Here is a 25,089-nt window from a genome sequence, read left to right as displayed (position 1 = left end):
ACTGGAAAAGGTCAGTTTTCATTCCAATCCCAAAGACAGGCAATGCCAAAGAATGCTCAAACTATTGCACAATTGCACTCATCTCACACGCTAGTAAAGTAATGCTCAAAATTCTCCAAGCCAGGCTTCAGCAATATGTGAACCGTGAACTTCCAGATGTTCAAGCTGGTTTTAGAAAAGGCAGAGGAACCAGAGATCAAATTGCCAACATCTGCTGGATCATCGAAAAAGCAAGAGAGTTCCAGAAAAACATCTATTTCTGCTCTATTGACTATGCCAAAGCCTTTGACTGTGTGGATCACAATAAACTGTGGAAAATTCTGAAAGAAATGGGAATACCAGACCACCTGACCTGCCTCTTGAGAAACCTATATGCAGGTCAGGAAGCAACAGTTAGAACTGGATACGGAACAACAGACTGGTTCCAAATAGGAAAAGGAGTAGCTCAAGGCTGTATATTGTCACCCTGCTTATTTAACTTCTATGCAGAGTACATCATGAGAAACGCTGGGCTGGAAGAAGCACAAGCTGGAATCAAGATTGCCAGGAGAAATATCAATAACCTCAGATATGCAGATGACACCACCCTTATGGCAGAAAGTGAAGAGGAACTAAAAAGCCTCTTGATGAAAGTGAAAGTAGAGAGTGAAAAAGTTGGCTTAAAGCTCAACATTCAGAAAACCAAGATCATGGCATCCGGTCCCATCACTTCATGGGAAATAGATGGGGAAACAGTGGAAACAGTGTCAGACTTTATTTTTGGGGGCTCCAAAATCACTGCAGATGGTGAATGCAGCCATGAAATTAAAAGATGCTTACTCCTTGGAAGAAAAGTTATGACCAACCTAGATAGCATATTGAAAAGCCGAGACATTACTTTGCCAACAAAGGTTCGTCTAGTCAAGGCTATGGTTTTTCCTGTGGTCATGTATGGATGTGAGAATTGAACTGTGAAGAAAGCTGAGTGCTGAAGAATTGATGCTTTTGAACTGTGGTGTTGCAGAAGACTCTTTAGAGTCCCCTGGACTGCAGGGAGATCCAACCAGTCCATTCTGAAGGAGATCAGCCCTGAGATTTCTTTGGAAGGAATGATGCTAAAGCTGAAACTCCAGTACTTTGGCCACCTTATGCGAAGAGTTGACTCATTGGAAAAGACTGATGCTAGGAGGGATTGGGGGCAGGAGGAGAGGGGGACGACAGAGGATGAGATGGCTAGATGGCATCACTGACTCGATGGACGTAAGTCTGAGTGAACTCCGGGAGTTGGTGATGGACAGGGAGGCCTGGCGTGCTGCGATTCATGGGGTTGCAAAGAGTCAGATACGACTGAGCGACTGAACTGAACTGAATGTAAATAATATGCTTTAAATTTCAGTTTCTACTTGTTCATTACTCATATATAGGAAGGAGACTGACTTTTGTGTATTAACCTTGTCTCATATAACCTTGTTGTAATCACTTAGTTGTTTGTTTTTTTTTCAGCCTAGTCTCTGGCTTGCTCAGCTCTGACCCTGATGCCCATTCTCTCCTTTCCAGTTTTCTTCTCCAGTGGAGCCCTGACCACCAGCCTAGACTGGCCACCGCCCCCTGATCTCAGCATCCTCTGCCCACTGTCAGGGAGTCTTGTACTGCCCTAGGACAGCATTGTCTTCAGCTTTCCATCAGCCTGTTGTGCATCTGTAGGCGGACTGCCATCTCCCTGTACATCAACACTCAGTTGTCTCACTGCGCCTAGCCCTTATGGCACCCCATTCCAGTACTCTTGTCTGGAGAATCCCATGGACAGAGGAGCCTGGTGGGCTGCAGTCCATGGGGTCGCTATGAGTCAGACACGACTGAGCGACTTCACTTTCACTTTTCAGTTTCATGCACCGGAGAAGGAAATGGCAACCCACTCCAGTGTTCTTGCCTGGAGAATCCCAGGACGAGGGAGCCTGGTGGCTGCCGTCTCTGGGGTCGCGCAGAGTGGGACACGCCTGAGCGACGCAGCAGCAGCAGCCGTGTCACAGCAGTCCAGGGGCTGGTGCTGAAACAATAATAAAATGTAAGGCCTGGGAGGTCTGGGTGGGCTGGAAGGGATGTGGGTTCTTTGTGGAGAAAGTGAGAGCATCCTTGAATTCACTCTGAAAGGTGGAAGGACCTTGCAGGTGGGAAGAGAAGGCAGAAGCGGGTTGTGTCCCAAGGATGCTCGGGTTGGTGGCTTGAAATGGGTATCTTCAAAATACTTTCTGAGAGACACCTAGTCATGTCTGGACACCTTTTGATTGTCATGGTTTCTTGGTGGTGGTGACCCTGGCACCTGATGGTGATCCTGGTAGAGGGCAGGGACACTGCTGGATGCCCTGCAGTGCACAGCGTAGCCCTCTCCTCTTGTGCCCCCAGTAGCGATGGGGCTGAGGACTGTGCAGCCTGGAGTAGAGGACTGAAGACAGAGCTTTCTCCACCCGGCACACCCTTAATAAATGAAGTTTTGGCACTTCCACTGCAGGGGACACGGGTTCTATCCCTGGGCAGTGAACCAAGATCCCGCATGCCATGCAGTGTGGCTAAAAAAAAAAAAATTAACCTTTGCTTTGCAGTTGGTGGTGATGGTAACCAACGGCGTCATTCGGCACTAGACGTTGTTACACTGTTCTCCCGAGCAATGTGACGTCATCCCACACTAGACACCGTCACACTGTTCTCCTGAGCAACGTGACATCATCCCACGCTAGACATCGTTACACTGTTCTCCCGAGCAATGTGACGTCATCCCGCACTAGACACAGTCACACTGTTCTCCCAAGCAATGTGACGTCATCCCGCGCTAGACACCGTTATGCTGTTCTCCCGAGCAATGTGACGTCATCCCGCACTAGACACAGTCACACTGTTCTCCCAAGCAACGTGACATCATCCTGCACTAGACACCGTTATGCTGTTCTCCCGAGCAATGTGACGTCATCCCGCACTAGACACAGTCACACTGTTCTCCCAAGCAACGTGACATCATCCTGCACTAGACACCGTTATGCTGTTCTCCCGAGCAATGTGCCGTCATCCCGCACTAGACACCGTTACACTGTTCTCCCGAGCAACGTGACGTCATCCCACGCTAGACAGCGTCACGCTGTTCACCCGAGCAACGTGACGTCATCCCCGCGCTAGACACCGTCCTGCTGTTCTCCTGAGCAACGTGACGTCATCCCGCACTAGACACCGTTACACTTCTCCCCAGCAACGTGACGTCATCTCGCGCTAGACACCGTCACACTGTTCTCCCGAACAAAGTGACTTCATCCCGCACTAGACACCGTTACACTGTTCTCCCGAGCAACGTCCTGAAGGCCCCGCAGCCATCTGCAGAGCCAGCGGCCCACCTGGGACCAAGCCTCTGCCTTAACTGTGCCCGCAGACTCGGTGCCGAGAGGGCTGGGCGCTCAGGCGCCTGCCCCCGATGACGGCACAGCTGTGCTGTCACTGAGCTGAGGTGGTTTTTCCCCCTGAGCTGTGGTTGGTTCATGTTGAATTTTAGATGGTTTGAAGAAATTTTTCAAAAATGCACTTTCCCCCCCCTTGTTTGTGTTCTAAATTCAGGTATTTAGGAATTTAGATATTTAGATGTTCAGAAACTTAGATATTATCCAAATATGTTTCCATATTATCCTGTCTTCCATCTTCCCTGCTTACAGCCCTATGGACTTAAGGATACTTTTTTCTGCTTAGGTATTGGTTATGATGTTAATTTTTTTCTAGTCATCTTGACTTATTTATTTTATTCTTTATAATTTTATTTCGTTTTTTTCTTTTGGCCACACCGTGCAGCATGTGGGATCTTAGTTCCCCAACCAGGGATCGAACTTGTGCCCTCTGCAGTGGAAGCATGGAGTCTTAACTATTGGACCATGAGTGAGGGCCTCTTGACTTTTCAGTGGTGCTCTTGCAGCTCCTGGGTGCAGGCTCTGAGCCTCAGGGAGGCCAAGTCCTGTGCGTGTTGGGTTTTGCACCAGGTTACTTGTGGACAGTTTGCAGAGGTTTCAGTCACTTTTTGGTTTTCAACAGAGTGCAGTCGGTTTGGTGCAGGCCAGAAACTAACCACTGCAGTTTAGCAGGTGAAAGCCTTTGTATTAAAGGCTTCCCTGGAGCAGACAGTGTCTTGGGTTTCTCATTATTTAAGCTGACTCTTTTTACAAGTGTTTAAAAATATATAGATGTTTTTGATGGATGAATGGATGAGAAGAGTGTGGCATATACATACAATCAGATATTATCCAGCTTTGATAAAAAGGAGATGCTGAAATGTTACAGCATGGTGAACCTGGAAGACGTTATGCTAAGTGAAATAAGCCAGTCCCCAAAAGACAAATATTGCCTGACACCACTGCTGTGAGTTCCCCAGAGGAGTCAAGTTCATGGGGACACAGTAGCCTGGTGGGTGCCAGGGATTGGGGGGTGGGGACTGGGGAGTTCGTGTGTAAAGGGGGTCAGCTTTATGAGATGAAGAGCTCTGGAGGTGGAAGGTGGTGATTCACAGCAGTGTGAAGGTACCTAAGGGACAGTCACAAGTGGTTCAGATGGCAAAGTGTGTTGTGGGTATTCTCCCTCAAACTTACAAATTGGAAAGGAATACACTCTGGATGTTTGACATTAGGAATGGAGTATTGCAGACCTTGGGCACTGCAGCAAAGTGTAGTATCCCCGCAGTGTGGGTTTTCCCCAGGTAGAACGCTGTAGAATCAAACAAATAACCTCATTAAGACTTGGTTAAGTCTACAGATTAAGGATACAAGCCATTTGTAAAGCTACTTGAACACGCGTTGCTAGAACAAAAGCTGTGTTACACAGTGAACCTCAGTCTAATGAGGTGATTTTACTCCAAAACTTTCAGAGATTGTTTCTCTGGGACAGAGTCCACATGCTGGATGCAGGCTCTCCCCCGCGTTCTCTTTATCACTGTAGTTAACAGTACCAGCCACTTCCTGTCGCCAGTGAGTACTCGCCTCTCCGGGCACGACATTCTCAGGTGCCCAGCGCCTGCACGGCGTAGACCAGCTTCCTGCCGCCGCGTCAGCGTGACTCACACAGCACAGCGCGGATGAGTCACATCTGCTGGGCTGTTCAGTCTTAACGGGCTTAGCGTGGACTCAAACTTGACCTCCTTTCTACACGTGGGGGATATTTTCAATCTATGAGAACTTCCCAGAGCAACCAAAGTTGACTGACAGTCTTAACAGCCAATACCTGATGGTATGAAAAACACCCAAAAAAAATTTCAGTGTTTTTCTTTTTTTTTTTTTTTTAGTTTTTATTGGACTATAGTTGTTTTACAGTGTTCTCTTAGTTTCTGCTGTACAGCAAAGTGAATCGGCTATAGTGAAAGTGAAGTTGCTCAGTCGTGTCCGACTCTTTGCAACACCATGGACTGTAGCCTAGCAGGTTCCACCATCCATGGGAGTTTCCAGGCAAGAATACTGGAGTGGGTTGCCATTTCCTTCTCCATTCAGTGTTTTTTCACAAGGTGGGTGAAGAGTCGGGAAGGATTTGTGAAGCAGCCATGCAAGCAAGATGCCATCTTGCCCTGCAGCTTCCTGGCTGGAGAGGGAGTGAGGAGGGCAGGGCTGGGTCAGGTGTCCACTTCGAGAACTGAGCCTTAGAGGGCCCGGGGGGCTGGGGGGCTGGTTTTTCCTGTTGCTGGGGCTGCAGCCGCCTTCCTTGGCTTCCCGGTGTTCCAGTGGGTTTTCCAGTCAGGTTTCCTGGCTCTCCGTGTTGGAATGGGGAGCGCTTCTGCCACCTCTGGCCGCCCGGGGAAAGTGCCGCAGTGCCCTAAGGGGTGCGTTTTTTTCCTCATTTGCCTCATGGCGGGAAGTGTTCATCTTCTTCTCCCTCCTTGAAAATCTCCACTGCCGTTAAGTCTGGAAATTAATTGTACGTCATCCCAAATGTGACAGTAACCTGTTTGAAATGTAGTGACCTAAGGGGGCGACAGGACGAGGCGGTTGGATGGCGTCACCGACTCAGTGGACATGAGTGTGAGCAAATGCCAGGAGTTAGTGAAGGACAGGGAAGCGTGACGTGCTGCAGTCCATGGGGCCGCAAAGAGTCGGACATGATTGAGCGCCTGAACAACAGCAACAACAACAATTAGCAAATTAAGGGGGTCTTGATTACTTTCGTGCCTTACCAGGTTTGGGAGCTTTGCCCTGCGTGTAGGTAACATGTAAATTTCCCTGAACCCTTTCATTATGTAACACAGTCGACTTCCCTTGGAAAGGGTTATGCTGTAGGTTCTGGAACAGGGGGGCTAAAGTAGAAAAAGATGAGTCAGAGAAAAATCAAGTTGGCTGAATCTAGAACTGGCTTTCAAGTTGAAGGTTAGAAAAGTGACCAAGAAGCAGATTCATCATCATTATTATAGAGTGCCATCAGTGAAAAATACTTTGGTTTTTTTAAGGACTCTGCCATGAAATTCAGGGCTGAAAATGAGGCCTGGGTCTAAAAATCCTGAAACGTACCCAGGGTCTTATCTGTTATGTGACTAGAGGAAGGAAATCAGCAGGAAAGGTTCAGTTAACTGGAGCCAAAGTTACTAAACATTTCCCTTAATTTTCTAAAGAGAATGTGTGAAAATAAGGAAAAGCAAGACTAAGAATTCAGAACATTTCCTGGCCTGCCTCGGGAGCTGTTCGCATCTGAGCTCCTCTGTGTGTGTGTCTTACCTCCTAGGATCTTCAGTGATGTTTCATGTTCGTGATAAGGGCCGAAGACCAGTGAGGGGCTCGAAACGCGAACAGGCACCTTGTATTTGCCACCCTAGATTTAAGGCAGGAATGGAGGGACTGTATGAAGAGTTTTTAGATTTTACACGAGAATATTTCATTTGTTAACCTCTGATTATCTTGTGGTTGGCATGGTACTTCATACGACTTGGTGATTAACCAGGAAATTCAGTTGAGTGGGATAGCTCCCTTCTTTTTGTTTGTGCAGTGATTAGAGAAGACAGTTGGAAAAAGAAAATAAAGATTATTTTTGTTCATTATATTAAAAAAACTCTTTGTGAGTAGGTAATCAGTCTACTGGTTTTAAAATTCAGAAATTTTTACGGAAGGGTGTCTTTTCCCCCTGTGGCCCCAGCGCCTCTCCCTAGAAGCAAGCATTGTCCCTCCTTCATTATCCGTTCTTCCGAGAGACGTCAGGCAATATAGCATGTGTGGGTATGCCTGTTTCTCCAGCAAACCCGAGAGCTGCAGCGTGCCAGGGGCTGGGAATGCCTGGCTCCCCCTCCTACTTTAATGTTGATACTCACAGTAGGTCACTTTTTTGCACTAAAAGCAGCACTGTATCTTAGAGATTGTTTTGTGTTGGTATTTATTGAGCTGTCTTATTCTCTTGAATAGCCATATAGTGTTATATTTTAATTCAGATATCATTTTGATGTTTTTCAGGACAGTTAAAGACTTGAGCTTCTGCTTTCTTAAGTTAATCATGGTAATAAAAGATTCCATTCGTTAGGTGCCTACTTGTTGCCAGCTACTATGGCAGTTGTGCTTATCTCAGTTAACCTGGGCACCGGGCCTCCAGGGGAAGTATTATTCTTTTTTTCTTTCTTGGCCAAGCTGCATGACAGGCAGGATCCTCCTTCTTGGACCAGGAATCAAACCTGTGCCCCCTGCAGTGGAAACACAGGGCCCTAACCACTGGACTGCCAGAAAAGTCCCTTGAGGAGGTATTCTTTACCCCAGGAGCCCAGAGAGGTTGAGGAACTTGCCAGAAATTAAAGTGTTAACAGGTGGTGACTCCTTGCCAGTTGTAACACAGTATGATGGTTATTTCAGCTGTTCCCTCAGGCATGTACTTCAATTTTGGTGGAGATTACATACACCTGTCTCTATTTTTTGCCCACATTTTTTTGTGACAGGCAGTTCTCTACAACAGTACCTACTGCTTGTGAAATATGTACAAAAGTATGCTGAGAATGTGATGTCTGGCAAGAACTTCAAATGAACTTGAGTGTGCTGATGAGTCCTGTCTTTTAGCTGAGAAGTCCAGTCAAGGGGCAGGTCTACCCTCAGGCCCAGTCAGTGCTCCCGTGGGTTAGAAACCTCTGGCCAGGCCTGCTGTCACAGCCCAGGGACGAGTGACATTGGTAGGGATGCGTCACGTGGAGGAGGCGGGGGTGTCTGACCTTGCCAGGGACCCTGTTTTACCAATGAGAACTGCAGACAGACCGGGTTTGTGAGTGGCTTTTGTCTGTTTGTGGATTGTGGATAAGGATGCTAAGGGTTCTGTTGGGTGCACATACGATGGTGGATAATTAATACCAGAAGCAATGGTGGTGGCGTTTGATTGTTTTCCCCCACACGTAGGCTGTTGGAAATGTCATTTCTTCCGAGCCTGCGCTCTCAGTTTTCCCGCACTGCATTTGTCCTGGCAGCGCAAGGGTGGAATTCAGAACGCTGCATCAAAGAGTACTGTAGAAGTACTGCCCCCGGGGCAGAGGTGGTCACAGCTGCTAACGCATACTTTTAAAACTTTGAGAAGTCCAGAGATATGAACACATGGAAGTATGCCAGTCAGCAGGAGGAAGGCAAAGGGCAGAGGAGGCAGGTGTTGGCAAACCTTCCCTCCCCGGGCTTGATTCTGAAATGTTTTCTCCTGACAGGTTTTACCATGGCCTGGATATCTGGCTTGTGAAATGTGACTGGGGACTGGGTTGTGGCAGAGAAGGCTCTGTGTGAGGGTGCTCCCTGCCAGGCCTCGAACTGGGCAGGGGTGGGGAGGGAAAGCCCTTGAAAAGATATGTGGGGAGGAAAGCAAGAAGTTATGGCAGGACTGCAGGAAAGGACCTCTGGTAGTACTGGTAGGGGACAGGTGCCAGACAGATTTGCAGGTAGGTGTGGGAAGCTGGAAACCGAGCGTAACCACAGAGGTTTCCTGAAACTTGGTAACTTTTCTCATTCCAAAGCCCTTAGTAGCACTTCTTTCTCCAGATCCTAAAATCAGAGGCGTCTTTGTCATGGGCTTGATTTCTCCTAAGCTCTGGCAGTTTCATTGAAAGTGTTCAGTACTTGGGAGCAGATTTTAATCAAATAGTGATCACCCTGGATCCTACACAGGGAGCTTAATATTAAAGAGGGTGGTCGTTCATAAATTCAGATAAATCAGTGAATGGTTTATCTTAACAAACTACTGAAGGCAAGTTATCACTGATTTAGAAAAGGAAAATATAACAGCTTTATTGAGATATGTAATTCACATAGTGTGAAATTCATCCTCTTAAATGGTACAGTTCAGTGCTTTTTGGTATTTTTACAGTTAGCCAGCATTCACTGTGATTTTTCCAGGACATTTTCATCATCTCAAAATGAGACCCTAGACTGTGTTAGCACTCTCCTCCCATCCTCCCCTCTCCCCAGCTTGACAACCACTGACTGATTTTTATCGATTTGCGTCTTCTGACATTTCATATAGATGGAATCGTACGGTATGTATGGCCTCCTGTGACCCATTTCTTTCACTTAGTATGATGTTTTCTAGGTTTATCCTTGTAGCATGTATTGGTACTCCATTCCTTTTTATGGCTGAGTAATATTCCGTTACATGATATACCACAATTGGTTTATTGATTCAGCAACTGATGGGCATTAGGGTTCTTTCTCTTTTGGGGGCTGTTACAAAATTCTGTGTACAGTGTTTGTGAGAACATATGTTTTCATTTCTCCTAGGTATATGTGTAGGAGTGGAATTGCTGGATCATTCAGTAACTCAGTGTTTAACTTTTTGAAGATGTTCCCAGCTGGCACTAGTGGTAAAGAACCCCCCTGCCAATGCAGTAGACAGAAGAGATACAAGTTCAATCCCTGGGTCGGGAAAATCCCCTGGAGGTGGGCTCAGCAGCCCGCTTCAATATTCTTGCTTGGGAAATCCCTTGGACAGAGGAGCCTGGCAGGCTACAGTCCATGAGGTCACAAAGAGTCAGAGGCAACTGAGGTGACCTAGCACCCACAGCAGCATGCACTGATTTTTTAAGGCCTGTGTCAGAGGATGCCCCTGGACCCCCGTGCACACCCCTGTTGAGATCGAGAGGTCATTGCTTTGACCTTGTGGCCCTTCACCAGAATCTTTCTCTCACCTTACTGCCGGTGCTCTTGGCTTCATACGTGTGCTAAGTTTCCAGCTGATTTTTGAGAAGAGCTCGTTATAGCATATGCTGGCGATTGTGTTTTAGATGCCGTGAGGTTTTATGCAAAATAAGTTCTCTTTATTAAAAATTACATTTGTAAAGTAGTAAAGAATAAAATTTTAAAAAGAATAAAGTAGCTTTTAAAATCTGAACATTTTGCCAAATTGGCCTCGGGTTCCTTTCCTTTGTCCAGAGGTAATCGCCATTTTACATTGATGTTTTTTTTTTTTTTTTTTTACTTTTTTAAAATTTTATTTATTTTATTATTATTTTTTTTTACATTGATGTTAAAATTTGCTTGTTTCATTCTGAAATGAGTCTGATCTTTAGAGCAGACTTTTGAAATCTTTCATAACCTGTGTGTTTGGTGTAAGTGCTGAAGTGTTAGAGCATTTTGTGTGACAGGTGTACTTGTAATAGGGTAGTTTGTTGTAGGGAGGTTAACAATGTATGCTTTGAAACATTTTGGTTCCAATTTGACCGAATGGAACCGGTTGATCTAGTCTTCTGTTCTAGAAGACCTTTCGTATCAGGAAAGCATAATGATATTTCCTGCTATGAGAAACCTTGAGAGTAAGGATCATCAGATGCCAGATCTTAGTTTCGTGGAATGGCTTTTGTTTTGCACTGCTTTTGTGGAATTGGTCTTGGTTCTTTTAAAGTCAGTTCTAATCAATGTGATGCCTATTGAGACACTTTTCTTTGACCCATTTTTGGATCCACTACATTTTTAGATTATCTGCTGTTTTACATTTTCCAGTTTTCTTTTCACAATGATTTCACAATTAATTGTTTGACTTTGGTTGAGGGGAGTAATGAATTGATGTTTATCAGTTTAGGCGGAAGTTATTTAGCATAGATCACTAAGATGTTTCAAGAAATCCCTTTAAATCGGCTAACTTTCAGAATGTTTCATAATTTTTTTGGATTAATGATTTTTCCCATATTGATGTACTTTCAAATATTCCCTTTGCAGTATTTTTTTAACTTTAATGTATTTCATGCCATGTGTTAACTTTATATATATCTTGAAGCATTAAAAAATTTCATTATCAAAAAAAAAAAAATTTCATTATCTTCACTAGCAATTTAATGTTTAAAAAAGTTATATTCTGCTATATCAGGTTTTAATTGATTAAAAAAAAACAGGTCCATTTAGATATGAGACAGGAGTTCTGACACCACTGATGGGTGAAGAGTGGCCTGGTGTGGCTCTTTTGTGGGACACTTTGACAGCAGCCATCAGGAACGTTTAAAATGGTAGTGCCCTTTAGCCCAGAAAACCCAGCTTCAAAGGATCTCCTCAGATTGTGCATAAAGGTTGACATGTAGGTATGCATTTTATAGGGTTGTGTATAGAAGTGAAAACTCGTATCTTTAGCAGTAGGCAGTTGGTTAAGCCATGCTGTGTCTTTAAGGTGAAATTCTGTGCATGATTAAAAGTGACGTTTTTAATACTGAATTGATGGGAAATGCTCGTAATAGAAGTGGAAAAGCAACTTAACAGAGTAGGACATTCACCATGACGCCACCTTTAATCAAAAGGGAGAAATGGGGAAAGGAGCCTGGGAAAACGACAAGAAAAATATACACCACAGTATTCAAAGTGGTTATATTTGAATAGTAGAATTTGGGCAGGAAGTTATCTTTTTTATTTTGAGGAGGTCTTTCAGCTCCTTGTACACACAAATTTTTGGAACCTAGATTTTAAAGTCTGAAAGTAAAAACAAATTTAATACATGTTAAAATAGCCTACTTTAGTTGCTTCAACAGCTAATAAACTGATAAACTTATCTGAGTTTTAAAAGTTATGCCTGGGTCACCCGGGTTCTTTGTTACTTGTGTGTAGGTGACGTTGAATGTGCCGGAAGCATCGAAGCCCTACCAAGTGACTGCTTTGTGGCTCTGTGATCACAAACTCATTTTCTTTGGCATGTAATCCAGTTAGTGTAAGTTAATTCTTTTTTTAAATTGTCGATTGGCTCTTATCCTTTTTTCTTTGTTGATGTTTCTTCCATTTGTGTATTTTTGGCCCTGCTGGGCTGCTCTCTAGTTGAGGTGCGCAGGGCTTTCTCACCGCAGGGGCTTCCCTTGCCTTGGGGCGCGGGCTCCAGGTGCGTGAGCTTCAGGAGTTGCAGCGCGCAGGCTCAGTGGCTGCAGCTCTAGAGCATAGGCTCAGTGGTTGTGGTGCGTGCGCTTGTTTGCTCTGCGGCCTGTGGGATCTTTCCAGATCAGGGACCAAACCCATGTCTCCTACATTGGCAGGCAGACTCTTACCACTGAGCCACCAGGGAAGCCCGTAAGTTAATTCTTAATAATATCTAGAGAAATTGTATATTTCAACTGAAATTGAATATCAATTTCAAGAGAAATTGAGATGATTTTCCTATGTGATCAACAGTCTGTAAAAGCAGGTCTGTTCTCACTTGTGGTCCCATTGGTGCTGTTTGAAGGACCGTGGGGTGGAGATTAGAGGCCACACTCAGCTGGATCCCCAGGGTGCCGGTTAGAATTCCCACCACAGGGACCTCTCTTTTCAGCATCCTACCTGCCATGGCTTGCTTACTCACATGTGTTGAATATGAAATAAAGGTGTTATTTTCATTTTATTTGATAGTTTGCTTATGTGAGTATCTCTGTTGTCTCCTAAGTTGAATTATGGCAAATAGGTTTATTATAAAGCACTTCTGCCACTTGATAAAAAGTTTGGCGTTTCAGACTTCTCTGGAGTCCTCCAGCTTTCCTGGGGTTTTATGCGAGAGGATATTCCTGACAAGTCACAGGGTAAATTGACTGTTGTATTTCTGCTGCCGTTTCTGTGGCCTGTCAGGGTTTCATTTGATTGTCACCCCGAAAAGAAAAATCATCAATGGTTTACTTCCTCCCACTAGAGCATATTGAACAAGAGGCTACAGAAAATACAAGAGATGCAGGATTTCCAGGTTGTGGGCCTGTTTCTGGCCAAGCCAGCCCGCCTGTCTTTTTCAGGAGTCCAGGGATAAACTCTGAATCGAGTTACACAGCTTAGAACAGTAGCTCATCTGTTTGCTCTCGCTGTGGACTGAGCTTGGAGAGTATGTGACAGGAAGGAAAACTAGGGCTTTTAGCTGATGTCATGCCGGCCCTGTTGCTTGGCAGCCAGACGCCCATGGTGGCCAGGACTGGACGTGGCGGGCCCTTGTGATGGAAGGTGGAGGCTGCTGGGCCAGCCTGTCTCTGGGTCTGCCTTCTCTCCTGTCTTTCTGGGCTTCCTGAACCGAGGTGCACAGCTAGCTTGCCTCCTGGAAAGTTCAGTTCAGTTCAGTTGCTCAGTCATGTCTGACTCTTTTTGACCCCATGGACTGCAGCACGCCAGGCCTCCCTGTCCATCACCAACGCCCGGAGTCTGCTCAGACTCATGTCCATTGAGTCGGTGATGCCATCCAACCATCTCATCCTCTGTCGTCCCCTTCTCTTCTGCCCTCAATCTTTCCCAGCATCAGGGTCTTTTCCAGTCAGTCAGTTCATCACATCAGGTGGCCAGAGTATTGGAGCTTCAGCTTCAGCATCAGTCCTTCCAATGAATATTTAGGACTGATATTCTGAATATCAAACTCCTGGGAAAATAGTCCCTTATTCTTATAGAGGCTCCCAGATGCTGCGTGATTGCTTTTCTTTAAATAAGCTGTTGAAAATATTCTTAAAAATGACTTATTTACATTGTGAAATGTTTATGTGGAAGCACATTCCAGTTTACTTGGTTCAGAAAAAATCATTACATAGGAACAAAGTTTGTTTTTTCCCCTAAAAACACCTTTATTGAGATACAGTTCACATATAATCTACCCACTTAAATGATAGATTCAGTGGTTTTTAGTGTATGGTTTTGAATATATCCACAGCTATACGCAGCCATCACCACAATCAATTTTAGAACATTTCCTCATCTCAAAAGGAAAGCCAGGCCCCTTCAGACCCCTCCTACCCTCGCCCTAGGCACCCACGCTGTAGGTTTCCTGTTCCGGACATTCGTATGAATGGAATCATAGGATGTGGTCTTTTGTGCTAGCTTCTTTCATGGAGCATGTTTTTAAGGTTCGTCTGAGTTGTAGCATGTGTCAGGACTTCATTCCTTTTTAAAAAATTATGGTAGAATATACATGGCATTGTTGTTCAATCATTCAGTCATGTATGACTCTTTACAACCCCACGGACTGTGGCACACCTGGCTTCCCTGTCTTTCACCATCTCCGGGGGTTTGCTCAGACTTATGTCCATTGAGTCAGTGATGCCATCCAACCATCTTGTCGTCTGTCGCTGACATTTACCGTTTTAGGCATTTTTACATCTACAGTTCAGTGGCATTAAGTCAGTCAGTTGTTGTTCAACCATCACCACCATTCATCACATGAATGTTTTCATCTTCCTAAACTGAACCCTTGTGCCCATTAAACACGGACTCCTCATCCCAGCCTGTGACCCCTGTTTGAAATTCATTTGTTGTTGTTCAGTTGCTAAGTCTTGTCCGACTCTTTTGCTAACCCTGTGGACTGTAGGCTTCTCTGCCATGGAGAGGAGCCAGGCTCCTCTGTCCATGGGATTCTCCAGGCAAGAATGCTGGAGTAGGTTGCCATTTCTTCTTCAGGGGATCTTCCCCACCCAGGGATTGAACCCGTGACTCCTGCTGCTCCCTGCAGCTCTGTTCAGCTGTGTTTTGTGTTTCCTGGAAGGTGGTATGTCCTGTTGGTGTCTAGCCCTGCTGACTCCTTGATTTTAGCCCCGTGAGACCTATGTCCAGGCATCTGACCTCCAGAACTGTAAGACAATGAATGTGTGTTGTTTAAAGCCACTAAGTTTGTGGTCGTATGTGACCACAGGAACAGTCATTTGTCTTTCGCAAGACTTCTGCAGACTCATTCTGACATCATGCTCCTGTGACCCACGGGGGTGCCCAGACCTGCTGTGTGTCCGATGTGGCGTGTGGTACTCTCCAGCTCTGTCTCCCATCTCTCTCAGCATCAGAGGTAAACTCAGGGCCTCTGGAGCCCGACACCTGCCTTCGCTCCTGGCTCGGCCACCTCCTTGCTTTGCGCCTCCATTTCCTGCTGTGTGCGATGGAGGCAGCCCAGGTCCGCCCTGAGATTGTCGGGAGGTTGAGATGGTCCTGCCGGGTCGGATACTCAGAGCGTCGCAGTCCCCGGGCTCCGTGACCCTGCCTCCTGCAGTGACTATGTGAGGTGCTGCTCTTGACCAAGCAGTGGGTTTTTGCGAGTAGGAGAGCTTCAGCGCTGTGCCCAAGGTCTCACAGTGAGTGCAGAACTGGGATTTGAATCCCTGGCTCCCTGACTCTGAAGCCTGTGGTTTTTCTCTTCAGTGAGGCCCTCCCTCAGGAGAAAGGGCCTGTTCCTGGGGGAGCTTTCAGCCTCATTAGAGAGCCGGGCCTAACCCGCCAGCCTGGTGAGGACAGTGTAGGATGGTCAGTTACGATGCATGGCAGGGAGGAGACCGGTGAAGGGAAAGTGCCGCGGGCCTTGCCGATTTCAGAAGGTGTCTGCTGCGCGCCTTCCCTTGGGGGCCGTGGGCCTGGAGAATTGAAGCTAGACGTGACCCCTGCCTTCAGGGAGCTAGCAGAAGATAGCAAAAGCTTCCTGAGGATGTTGGGCTTCAACTTGGTTTTAAATAGTAGGTAGTTAGAATAGCAGAGAAGAGTGAGGAGTTTTGACTGGAAGAACAGGAGTCAGTGGGTGAGGTGGCGAGTGGTATCAGTTAGTGCTGGGCTTAGCTTCTTGTGACAGAGGACCCCAGAGTCACAGTGGCTTAAACCACCTAGAAATTCGTTTCCCTCGTGCATTGAAGAGGCCCGGGAGTAGCCAGGCCGAGCCCGTGCGGCAGCTTCCCGGGCTTGGTGGGGATGCGCACGCCTCGCGGCTGATGGCTGCGCAGTTCCTGGGATGTGGCCCTTAACATCATGGTCCAAGACGCCGCCACAGCTCTGGCCACGTGTGCTAGTCAGGATCCTGGCAAGAAAATGGAAACGACACTGGGTATTTCAGCAGACCTAGAGAATTTTATAGGAAATTGGGTGAACAGGTGGAGGAGAACCAGAAAAGCAGAGAAGGGAACACAAGTGAGTAGGATAAGGAGCACTGAGTGTGCAGGGGCAGACTCCTGGGGCTGGGGAGGCGAGGGGAGAGGGACGAGATCCTGGAAGCTGAGAGGAGGGCCTGACTCTGTGGGCCCACCTCCAAGGGCACTGCTAGGCTGTGCCGGGGCTCTGACCTCTGGGCTGGTACCCTGAGGAGGGACCACGAGGCTGGTGCTGGGGTTGCCCACAGAAGTGAGGACGGGAGCGGGTGCGTTGGTACCACAGCACGTGGGCAGGTCTGCCTGCTGCCAGAACCCGGTGACACAGGAGCCGCTGCTCACGGAGGGGTGTCCCCGAAGACACCAGCGTCATCGCAGAACCGACCTGGAAGTCAGTCCACACCTCAGGATGGACGGGGGGAGGGGCCCAGCGTGTGAGCGGGTCCGTCGCTGGCTTCAGACCCTTCCTTTACGCTCTCTGTGCTGGCACTTGGTCACGCAGGCCTGGACGGCTGTAGAGGTGGCTGCTGAGTACACTCCTGATGTGAGGCAGGCTGCCCCCTGGCACAGCCCAGCGCCTCTAACGCAGGAAGGGCAGGGAGCGCCCGCCGCAGGAGTGGGACTGGCCACGGCTCCGTGCCACCGTTACTGCAGAGCGCTAACACCTCCAGATAAAAGTTCTCCTACTTATCTCTCTTCGGCACACAAACTGAACTCTGTCTCTTGGACTGGTTCTTGGCGGGACCTCTCACCGTGTGCCATGAGCCCTGTCTGGGTGTGTGATGGTTCCGTTGTGGTTTGTATTTTAGCCTCCCTTGGGGAGTGTAGTTTCACTGGACTGTTGGTGGATAGAACAGGGAGAGAGGCAGCTGGCTCTGGAGACTGGGGGCTGTTGTTCTAGAAAGCTGTGCTCCAGCTGGCTCATGACTTTGTCTCCAGAAGTTGCACAGGTACAGCATTGCTGTGTGATACACTGCATCTGACGGGCAGGCGTAGGTCAGGGTTTGCTGAGCATCTGCTTTAGACACTGTCCTGCAATTTTGCAGTCTCTTATAGTTTTATGCCTGCTTTCTTCCCTGGAGCAGAAGTTTCTTGAGGCAGGACCAGAGCCTGCTTCAGTTTTGTGTTACCGAGCTTCTAGCATCGTGCTTCGCTTGGGTGATAGCTCTTCACGATCTGAAGCCTACACAGTCGAGGCACCTTGGGTCTTGAGTTCTGAACTGCACAGTGTTTTATGTTCCTTCATTTAAGTCTCCAGTATCAGCACTAATCATTTCCAACTCAGGCAGGTGATTTGTCCCCAAGGCTACACTTTACTGTTAAGTGTCCCCTGTAACGTGTTCCTCGTCTTCGGTAGTCATGTGAAAGGTTTTGGGTGTTGAAGTCTCCCCTTTCCTCTGAGAGCTCCAATAATTCTTAATGTTGCAAATTGTTTGAAACAGCTGTTAGTCAAATCTGGTTGAGAAGAGGTGGATCTTGCAACTTCAAGTGGAAAGCCCTGGGGGGATGGTTCAGGTATTGCTCCAAGATTTTAACTCAGCAGTGACGGGAACAGGATGGGAATTTGGGGTCACAGATGAACATGGACTGGAAGGGATACATCTGAGATACCCCCACCCCCAGTTCCCATGGCTGAGGAGGGTCTCTTTGCCCCGTGTCCCTCTGTGAGGCAGATGCTACATGCAATTAAAAGCTGTTCTAATGAGGTAGATGAACCTGCAGCCTATTATACAGAGTGAAGTAAGTCAGGAAGACAAAGACAAATACTGTATATTAACGCATATATATGGAATTTAGAAAGATGGAACTGATGGTCCTACATGCAGGGCAGTGAAGGAGACACAGCCGTAAATAACAGACTTTTGGCTTCAGTGGGAGAAGGTGAGGGTGGGATGATTTGAGAAAATAGCATTGAAACACATACATTACCACATATAAAATCGATGACCAGTGCAAGTTCCATGCATGAAGCAGGGCGCCTAAAGCCGGTGCTCTGGAACAGTCTAGAGGGACGGGTGCTCTGGAACAGTCTAGAGGGAGAGGTGGGGTTCCGAATGCGGCGGTGGAGCCGGGGCACAGGTATACCAATGGCCACCTCATGTCGATGTATGTCAAAAGCTAGCACAATGTTATAAAGTAATTACCCTCCAATTAAAAACGAAACAGCTCCCTCATGGCTGTCCTAGAAGGACCGATGGGGAGTTTGTGTGTGGAATTGATCTGAGAACTGTGGAGCTCATCTGTGGTGCAGGTGCCCTGAGGGACTGAATGGAGACTCAGGTGAGGGCAGGTATCGTGGGCGGGAGCCGACTTCTCGCCCAGTTACCCCAGAAGAGTGACGCGGCTCGCCCTCAGGTCCCGCTCCTTACGGTGCTCTTGTTTCCAGCAGAGGTGGCCTCAGCAACATGCTGTTCCAGTGCTCCTTGCCCGACACCCTGGCCACCGTCGGAGACGAGCCTCGGAAGGTGCTCCTGCGGCTGTACGGGGCGATCCTGAAGATGGTGAGTCCCTCGGCTGCTCAGGGCGGGAGGCCTGGCCGCAGTTCTCATCCTCTTGGCCTGATTACCTGGGAGGAGATTTAAGACGTGTTAGTGGTGTTGTGGGAACTATTTAAAGACACTGCTTTTACTGTAACCGGGCTGCACCCTGGGTTTTTTCTTTATTATTCCAAGTGAATTCTGTCTTACTCTTTGTTAGCAAACTAGTACAAGTACCACTTTTACGTCCAGAAAAAGTACAGTGTTGGTCAAATCTGTAATAGTGCTTTGATGACGCCTAGATTTTCCCCGCACTGAAATTTTCAGCTCAGACTTAGGCTGTAAGCTTCCAGCGTGGGGAGGTATGGTTTGTCTGCCATCATCAGAAAGGGGCTGCAGGATAACCCCAGTGCGGAGGGACAAGCTCAGTGCAGCTGAATGCAGTAAGTGCCTCCCTGTGAGATTTCTTTTAAAACTTTGAGTTTGTTAGATTCTTAATCTTTCTGAATTTTTATATGACGCAAATAATTGAATCTAACTTTCAGTTAAAGTGCCTTATTTGTTGAATTGTCTTAACCAATTATATCCCAAACGTCTGGATTAAAAAAAAAACAACCTATACATGAATTTATCATTTTACTGAACACACATATAAATGCGTGTATATTGCAATGGCAGAATTTTTATATCCATTTAAATCTCCCTTGGAAGGGCCCGTTTTGATCCTCATGAAATGGAAAATTCATTTTCTCACTTATTTTTTTTTTCTAAGACTAGTCTCTCTCAGCTCAGTCTAAAAAGCAGGTCATGTCCATTATCTGTGATAATCAATTATATGTTTAGAAATAATAAAGTTGGCATTCTGAGTGTTAACTCACTTAAAAAATTGTTATGATGTGACCAAACCTTCCCACTGGGTAGCTTCCCCTTAGAGGGTGAGGGTCTGAGGTTGGAAACAAGCCCGCACATCTGAGGAAACCTGAGCTGCTGTGGAGTTGGGTTCTCACCCTGACTGACACCTGGCCCTGCCCGCTGACCCTGCAGTTCAGTTTTTTTATTTATTCAAATTGCAGTCTCAGAGAAGTTCTTGAAATACTCAATTTACGTCCTTTTGGGTCTTTTAATGAAATAACTTTCAGCCATTTCCCCCCCTAAGGACTCTGTAACGGTGAAGTCCCATTTCGGCTCATTTGTTTTGTATGCGTTCATTTAAGCAACACCTTTAAAATGCCTTAATAGCCACCTCCTGGAGTCGCAGGCAGTAAGACTAGTATTTACCTCTGATTCCTGAGGCTGCTGTTTTAACTTAAACAGGAGCGTGTTCAGCGCGCACTGTATGCTCCCCCTGGGCCAGATGGGGTCCTGGGGCCCTGTCCAGAGGGGATGAGACGCTGAACCGTGCTGTCCAGGACGCCGGTCACCAGCCACCTGTGGCCGTAGGCACGCTTGAAATGTGGCAAGGGCAGCCACGGAATGGAGTTTTAAGCTTTATTTAATTTTAATTCATTTAAATGGACACAGTCCCGTGTAGCTGGTGGCTGCTGTGTTGGCCAGCATGGCTCTAGAGCGCGCCGTGTTAAGGATGGGCAACTTAGAGAAAGCCAGCTGCAACATAGCCCGTGCACCCTGAAAGTTTCTTTTCCCCAAATAAAGATTCACCATCTGTAGTTAATATTCTGCCTTTTTTGAAATTTTAGCAGTCTAGAATTATTACTTTACAGTACTTAAGTGCAATAGACATGTCTGGAAATAGAATTTAACAGAATTCTCTGTCCCTATTTATTTTTAAAGGGAAAGAAAGATCATTGGGTAACTCAATAGAAAAATAGAGAATAATGGATGCCACTTAAAATGAGTTTAACTTTTTACTGAGCTAATGGATCAGAGCATGTTCTACACACAGTTCTAACGGGGGAGGTGGGGGAAGCACTCTGCATTTAGCTTCTCGATTCTATTTTTACTAGGCTGTCAGTTTCCAGTCCTAAAACTGCATCTGCTGAGGAAGCGCAGAAGCCATGCTTGAAAGCACACGGGTAGAGAGGGAAACAGATTGCTCACGAGATGGGCACAGATCAAACGTCAGCTGGCCTCACAGTTGACTCAGTAGACAACAGACTTGCTTTTGTTAGAAAAAGAGCTGTTCCTTTGCTTTCTAGGTGGGACTCAATGTTTTCACATAATTACTCAAGTTCAAGTACACTTTTGATTGAGGCCCTAGTTCAAGTACACTTTTTTTGTTGAAGTATGAACTTAGTAAAAACTGTGAAACCTACAGCCTCAAATATTTGTGGTTCCCATGTTCTTCTGTGCTTGGCAGGGGCCCTTGCTGCCAGTTAAAGAGTTTCAGATGTTAATGGCCCTTGTCAACTGCTGGCCATTGAACACTTAGGCAGCATGAGGAGGGGGAAAAACTCAGGATCTCTGAGCAGGGACTTCTGTTTAAGAGAGAGGAGGAGTGGGGAGTCAGGGGCGGAGTCTCAGCAGCCAGCAAGACTCGACCCAAGTGCAGCACCCTGTGCTTTAAAAGCTGGGCTTTCGTGGCATGCGGCCAGGATTTTACCACAGATGTGAGTTCTTGCTCTTCTCATATTTTCAAATCAGATTTTAAAATGTCGATTACTTATTTTGTTGCTGGGTCATATTGCTGATCAACTCTTTACAGTGAATCTGGCCTCTAATGGGAGGAGGGGTATTTATAGTCTACAGGTTATATTCCCATCATAACCAAAAAAATGGCCAGAATTGATAGTAACTTGTCAGGATTTGCATTCATTAAGAGATGTAGCTGAGCAAATATGGAACCCAAATAATAAGTCACATTACTTTCATGAATGCATGGATTAAAGACAGAAATATCATACAACACATACGTCATGCTTGCCTTATTTTTTGCTCTGCCTTAGAGGAAAGCACACACACGTCCCTATACATGTATGTGCATTTATGGTATTTCCTGCATTGGTCGTATAAATGCAGTTCTCACATTCTTCAAGGTGGGTTAGAATACGCTCCTTCCTTGAAGCATGACAAATCACGACAGCATGTGATGATCAGCTTATGTAATACTTTCTCAGTGTTTAGCTGTTCGGCTTAATAACATGAGAGCCTGGCTGAGTTTCACACATCCCTTCTTTCCCTTGCTCCTCCTCGTTTTCAGCTCTGGGACTTTTTACCTCTTTGAGAATCGAATATTCAGTAGTACTTTTTAAATTTGCATTTACAGTCATTCACAAGTAACTTGGTTTAAAATAATAAGATGCTTCTTGACTTTCTCACTCTTCATCTTGGTGTTGCGATGTCTGACCTTGTTTCCATAGCAGCCCTGAGGTGCTCCCTGGTGCAGCTCACCGCGGGCTAAACCATAGACAGCCAAGGTGAAGCCTCCCGGTGGGTTTAAAGCCGACAGCTCTGTCCCCACACAGCTGTCTCTGCCAGCCCCCATTTCTCCACGAGATGAATCAGAAGCAGACTTCCAAGCTGAACCCTGGAGGTTCTATTCAGGATTTGTGTTAATTTTAGGGGCACATGAAAAGTCCTGCATTGGACAAGAGGAAAATGGACCCTTTTGAGAATGAAATAAGATCAGACACACAGCTTGAAAAACTGCCACACCACACAATATTGTTTGTAGGAGATTATTAAACATAAAAATATTGGTCTGACCTTCAAACAGTGTACGTCAGTAGAATTTAGTGTCTATTTCCCATGGGCCAGCTCTAACTTTAATGAAAAGGAGGTTATCCTCCTTAGCTGGATAGACGACGGAAATTGAAATTAACCATAAAATCGACTGTAACTAAAGCAGGTAGAACAGCTGAGTAGAAGCCTTGAGAAGTCCGGGTTCAGTTTTTGCCATTGTGGGAAGAGGTATAATTGCTAGAAGAGAGCTTGAACTGATGACGTCAGCTGCCAATGTAACGTGATTTTTTTCCTTTCTGGTTTCTGGGAAGGAACATGCGCTCTGCACCGTCCAGCAGCAGCCTTTTCCCAGAAGCGAGTTTGGCTGATTACAAATAACCTGTTTGCTTATTTATCATGAATTGTGGAAGACACAAATGTCAGTACGTATTGTTCCTTCAATGTGACCTGTGCCAGTGGGCGGAAGTCTCAGGAGGCTTTGTCCCCGCCTCTGTCAAAACAGTGACTGTGTGGAGCCGGCCCCTTCTCTGCATGAATGGAGAGATTCTGCCTGGCCTTTCCCAACGGCCTCATAGGCCTGAACGTCTGTAACACACCCTAGATCTCTCGAGTGTTGTCTGGGGAACTTTTGTTTTGTTCTCTGAGTAATAGAAGGCTAATATTAGTGCTTGTTGGAGTACTAACCGTAATAAAATAAAAGGCATCAAGGCACAACGCAGATATGTCTCGGGGACTCGAAGAGCACCATCTGGGGCACAGTCTTTTTTGAATTCAGAAAATCAAAAGTCACCGTCCCTGTCTTCTCTTAACCCCAGGTTAATTGAAAATTCAGGCATGATAAAGAGCAGCCCACAGATAGTCAGCAGTAAACTGCTGGCTCCCTGAGAAGCCGCCTGCTAGCAGCACTTGGCTCTGGAGCCGAGGTGGGGTGGCCGCCCTGCTTCACGCAGAGCCCAGCTCAGTCCCCAGTGGCTGGGCACACGTTCCCGCCAGATGAACAAGGTGCACTGAATTTTTTTTCTCATTGTATTAGGTCATTGTGACCTAATTTACCCTACTTTTAAAAACTCCCCATCTATGTTGAGCATGACGTAATTATATCTATTGTAAAGCAGTCAAAACCTTCCTCCCGGAAGTGAAGCATCTTGCTAGTATTGCGTGTTCCCATTTGGTCTCACCTAGCATTTCTTCCATGAATCCTCTCCAAAGGCAGTTGCCAAATTACCCCCTACCGTGGTACCACCTTCCATACCTGCTTTGGTGCCTTTTGATAACGAAATAAACCACAGGCTGCTGTGTCTAATTTTGACATATGCAAAGTGCCTTTTGTCTTGCTAGTCTTAAATGTTTGGGGTTTATAGCATGAAGCCAGGACAGGTGTCTGGCCCTGGAACGCTGGTGTGACTGCAGCCCGCCCTCGGGAAGGAACGTCTTCGTGTCGGGTGGCATGAGGGGTGTGGGGTAATGTACGACTTTAGCTGTGCATGTGTTCTCTGCTGCAGGCTTGTCCATGCGATCGTGCCTGGAGCACTCTGGTTTCCAGGTGACAGACACGATTCACGGTATAGTATGAGACCTCTGAAGTTGGAGCATTCTCTACAGCTTTAATTTCTTTCTTTTAGTTCTTGGTTTCAAGAAATGTTTTTTAAAACAACAAAGTTGTAATGCTTTTGTTAAGTAGCACCAGCTACAGTTTGTGCTTGCTTAAAAAGCTACAGTAATTAAGATTTCAGAATGTTATGTATTGAATATATCACTTTGGGGTGGTGGTTTTTTTTTTTCAAGTCCCAGGCAAATCAGACCCCTTTCTTCTGTTTCCTCAGTAGAAAATGACAAACATTTAGTAATTATAGACGTTTATGGGCCTCAGCTTGAAAATTCATGTCCAGTATTCAGCTGCTGCTTCTCTCATGCCATTTCAGCCTTCAGGAAATGCCACGTACATATTGATATTGTGATTGGAGTTGGAAACTCCCTTCTCTGCCCTTATCACGTAGGGTCCTTCTCCCCACCCCGGGCCTTTATGAAGCTCAGCAGTGCTGCTCTGACATGGGAGGACGCACAGGATCTGTCCCTGGAAACATGCTGCCTGCAAGTCAACCTTGGGGTGCTCGTGCCAGAGGAACCCGAAGCCGTCAGAGTCCTGGGGCAGCAGGTCACCTGGGATCAGACCTCAGTTTTGAGAAAGTCACCTTCGGAAAGCCACCTTCTTTACCTGGCCTTGCACTCACCTGTCTTCCTCCTAGTTTAGGTCTGCCTGGAGCCTTTTAAAAGTTCTAGTCTCCTCTTGATATTCGTCACACCATCTGGTTTTGCAGAGATCGGCGGGATCAGACTGTCTTAGACTGGTCCTTGAGTAGATGGAACACACTCTAGAGACTCCAGTGAAATGTTAGAAATCATTGTCCGTTTCAATTCTCGCTATCCCTATGTGTTCACTAAATAATCACACAAGCTATACTTTAGATCATTGCATTGTCACGTCACATTTTAATGTGTTCTGTAATACATTTTCAGGAAATGGTGGAAGAAGCCGTAAGAGCAATAAATACAGAATGTTTTCATAGAAATCAGGAAGCAGGAAGGTTAGGGTCCATGATATTGAGGAGAAAACATACTGCAAAAGGTTACTGAAGAGCCACATTCCTGCAGTGCATTCCTGCCACCTTGGTTAACGGGACGGCAGCAGGTGTAGCCCCCGCGTTGAGAACCTCTTCTCTCGCCTCAGTCGCCTTCAGAACCACAGGCAGT

The 25,089-nt window shown here is 46.4% G+C and overlaps 1 protein-coding gene across 4 annotated transcripts in view; it reads left to right on the top strand.

Annotated features, from left to right (window-relative positions):
* The window catches only part of CHKA (choline kinase alpha), a 62,667-nt gene that overhangs the window by 8,387 nt on the left and 29,191 nt on the right, over positions 1-25,089 (top strand). For all 4 annotated transcript variants that reach the window (XM_044943784.2, XM_025286811.3, XM_025286814.3 and 1 more), the window contains exon 2: positions 18,612-18,723. In XM_044943784.2, coding sequence (XP_044799719.1) covers positions 18,612-18,723 — 112 coding nt within the window. The remainder of the gene's footprint in view (positions 1-18,611; positions 18,724-25,089) is intronic.

Source organism: Bubalus bubalis, chromosome 5 (genome assembly GCF_019923935.1).
Source record: "Bubalus bubalis isolate 160015118507 breed Murrah chromosome 5, NDDB_SH_1, whole genome shotgun sequence".
NCBI classification, from domain to species: domain Eukaryota; kingdom Metazoa; phylum Chordata; class Mammalia; order Artiodactyla; family Bovidae; genus Bubalus; species Bubalus bubalis.
This window is presented reverse-complemented; position numbering and strand designations above follow the sequence as displayed.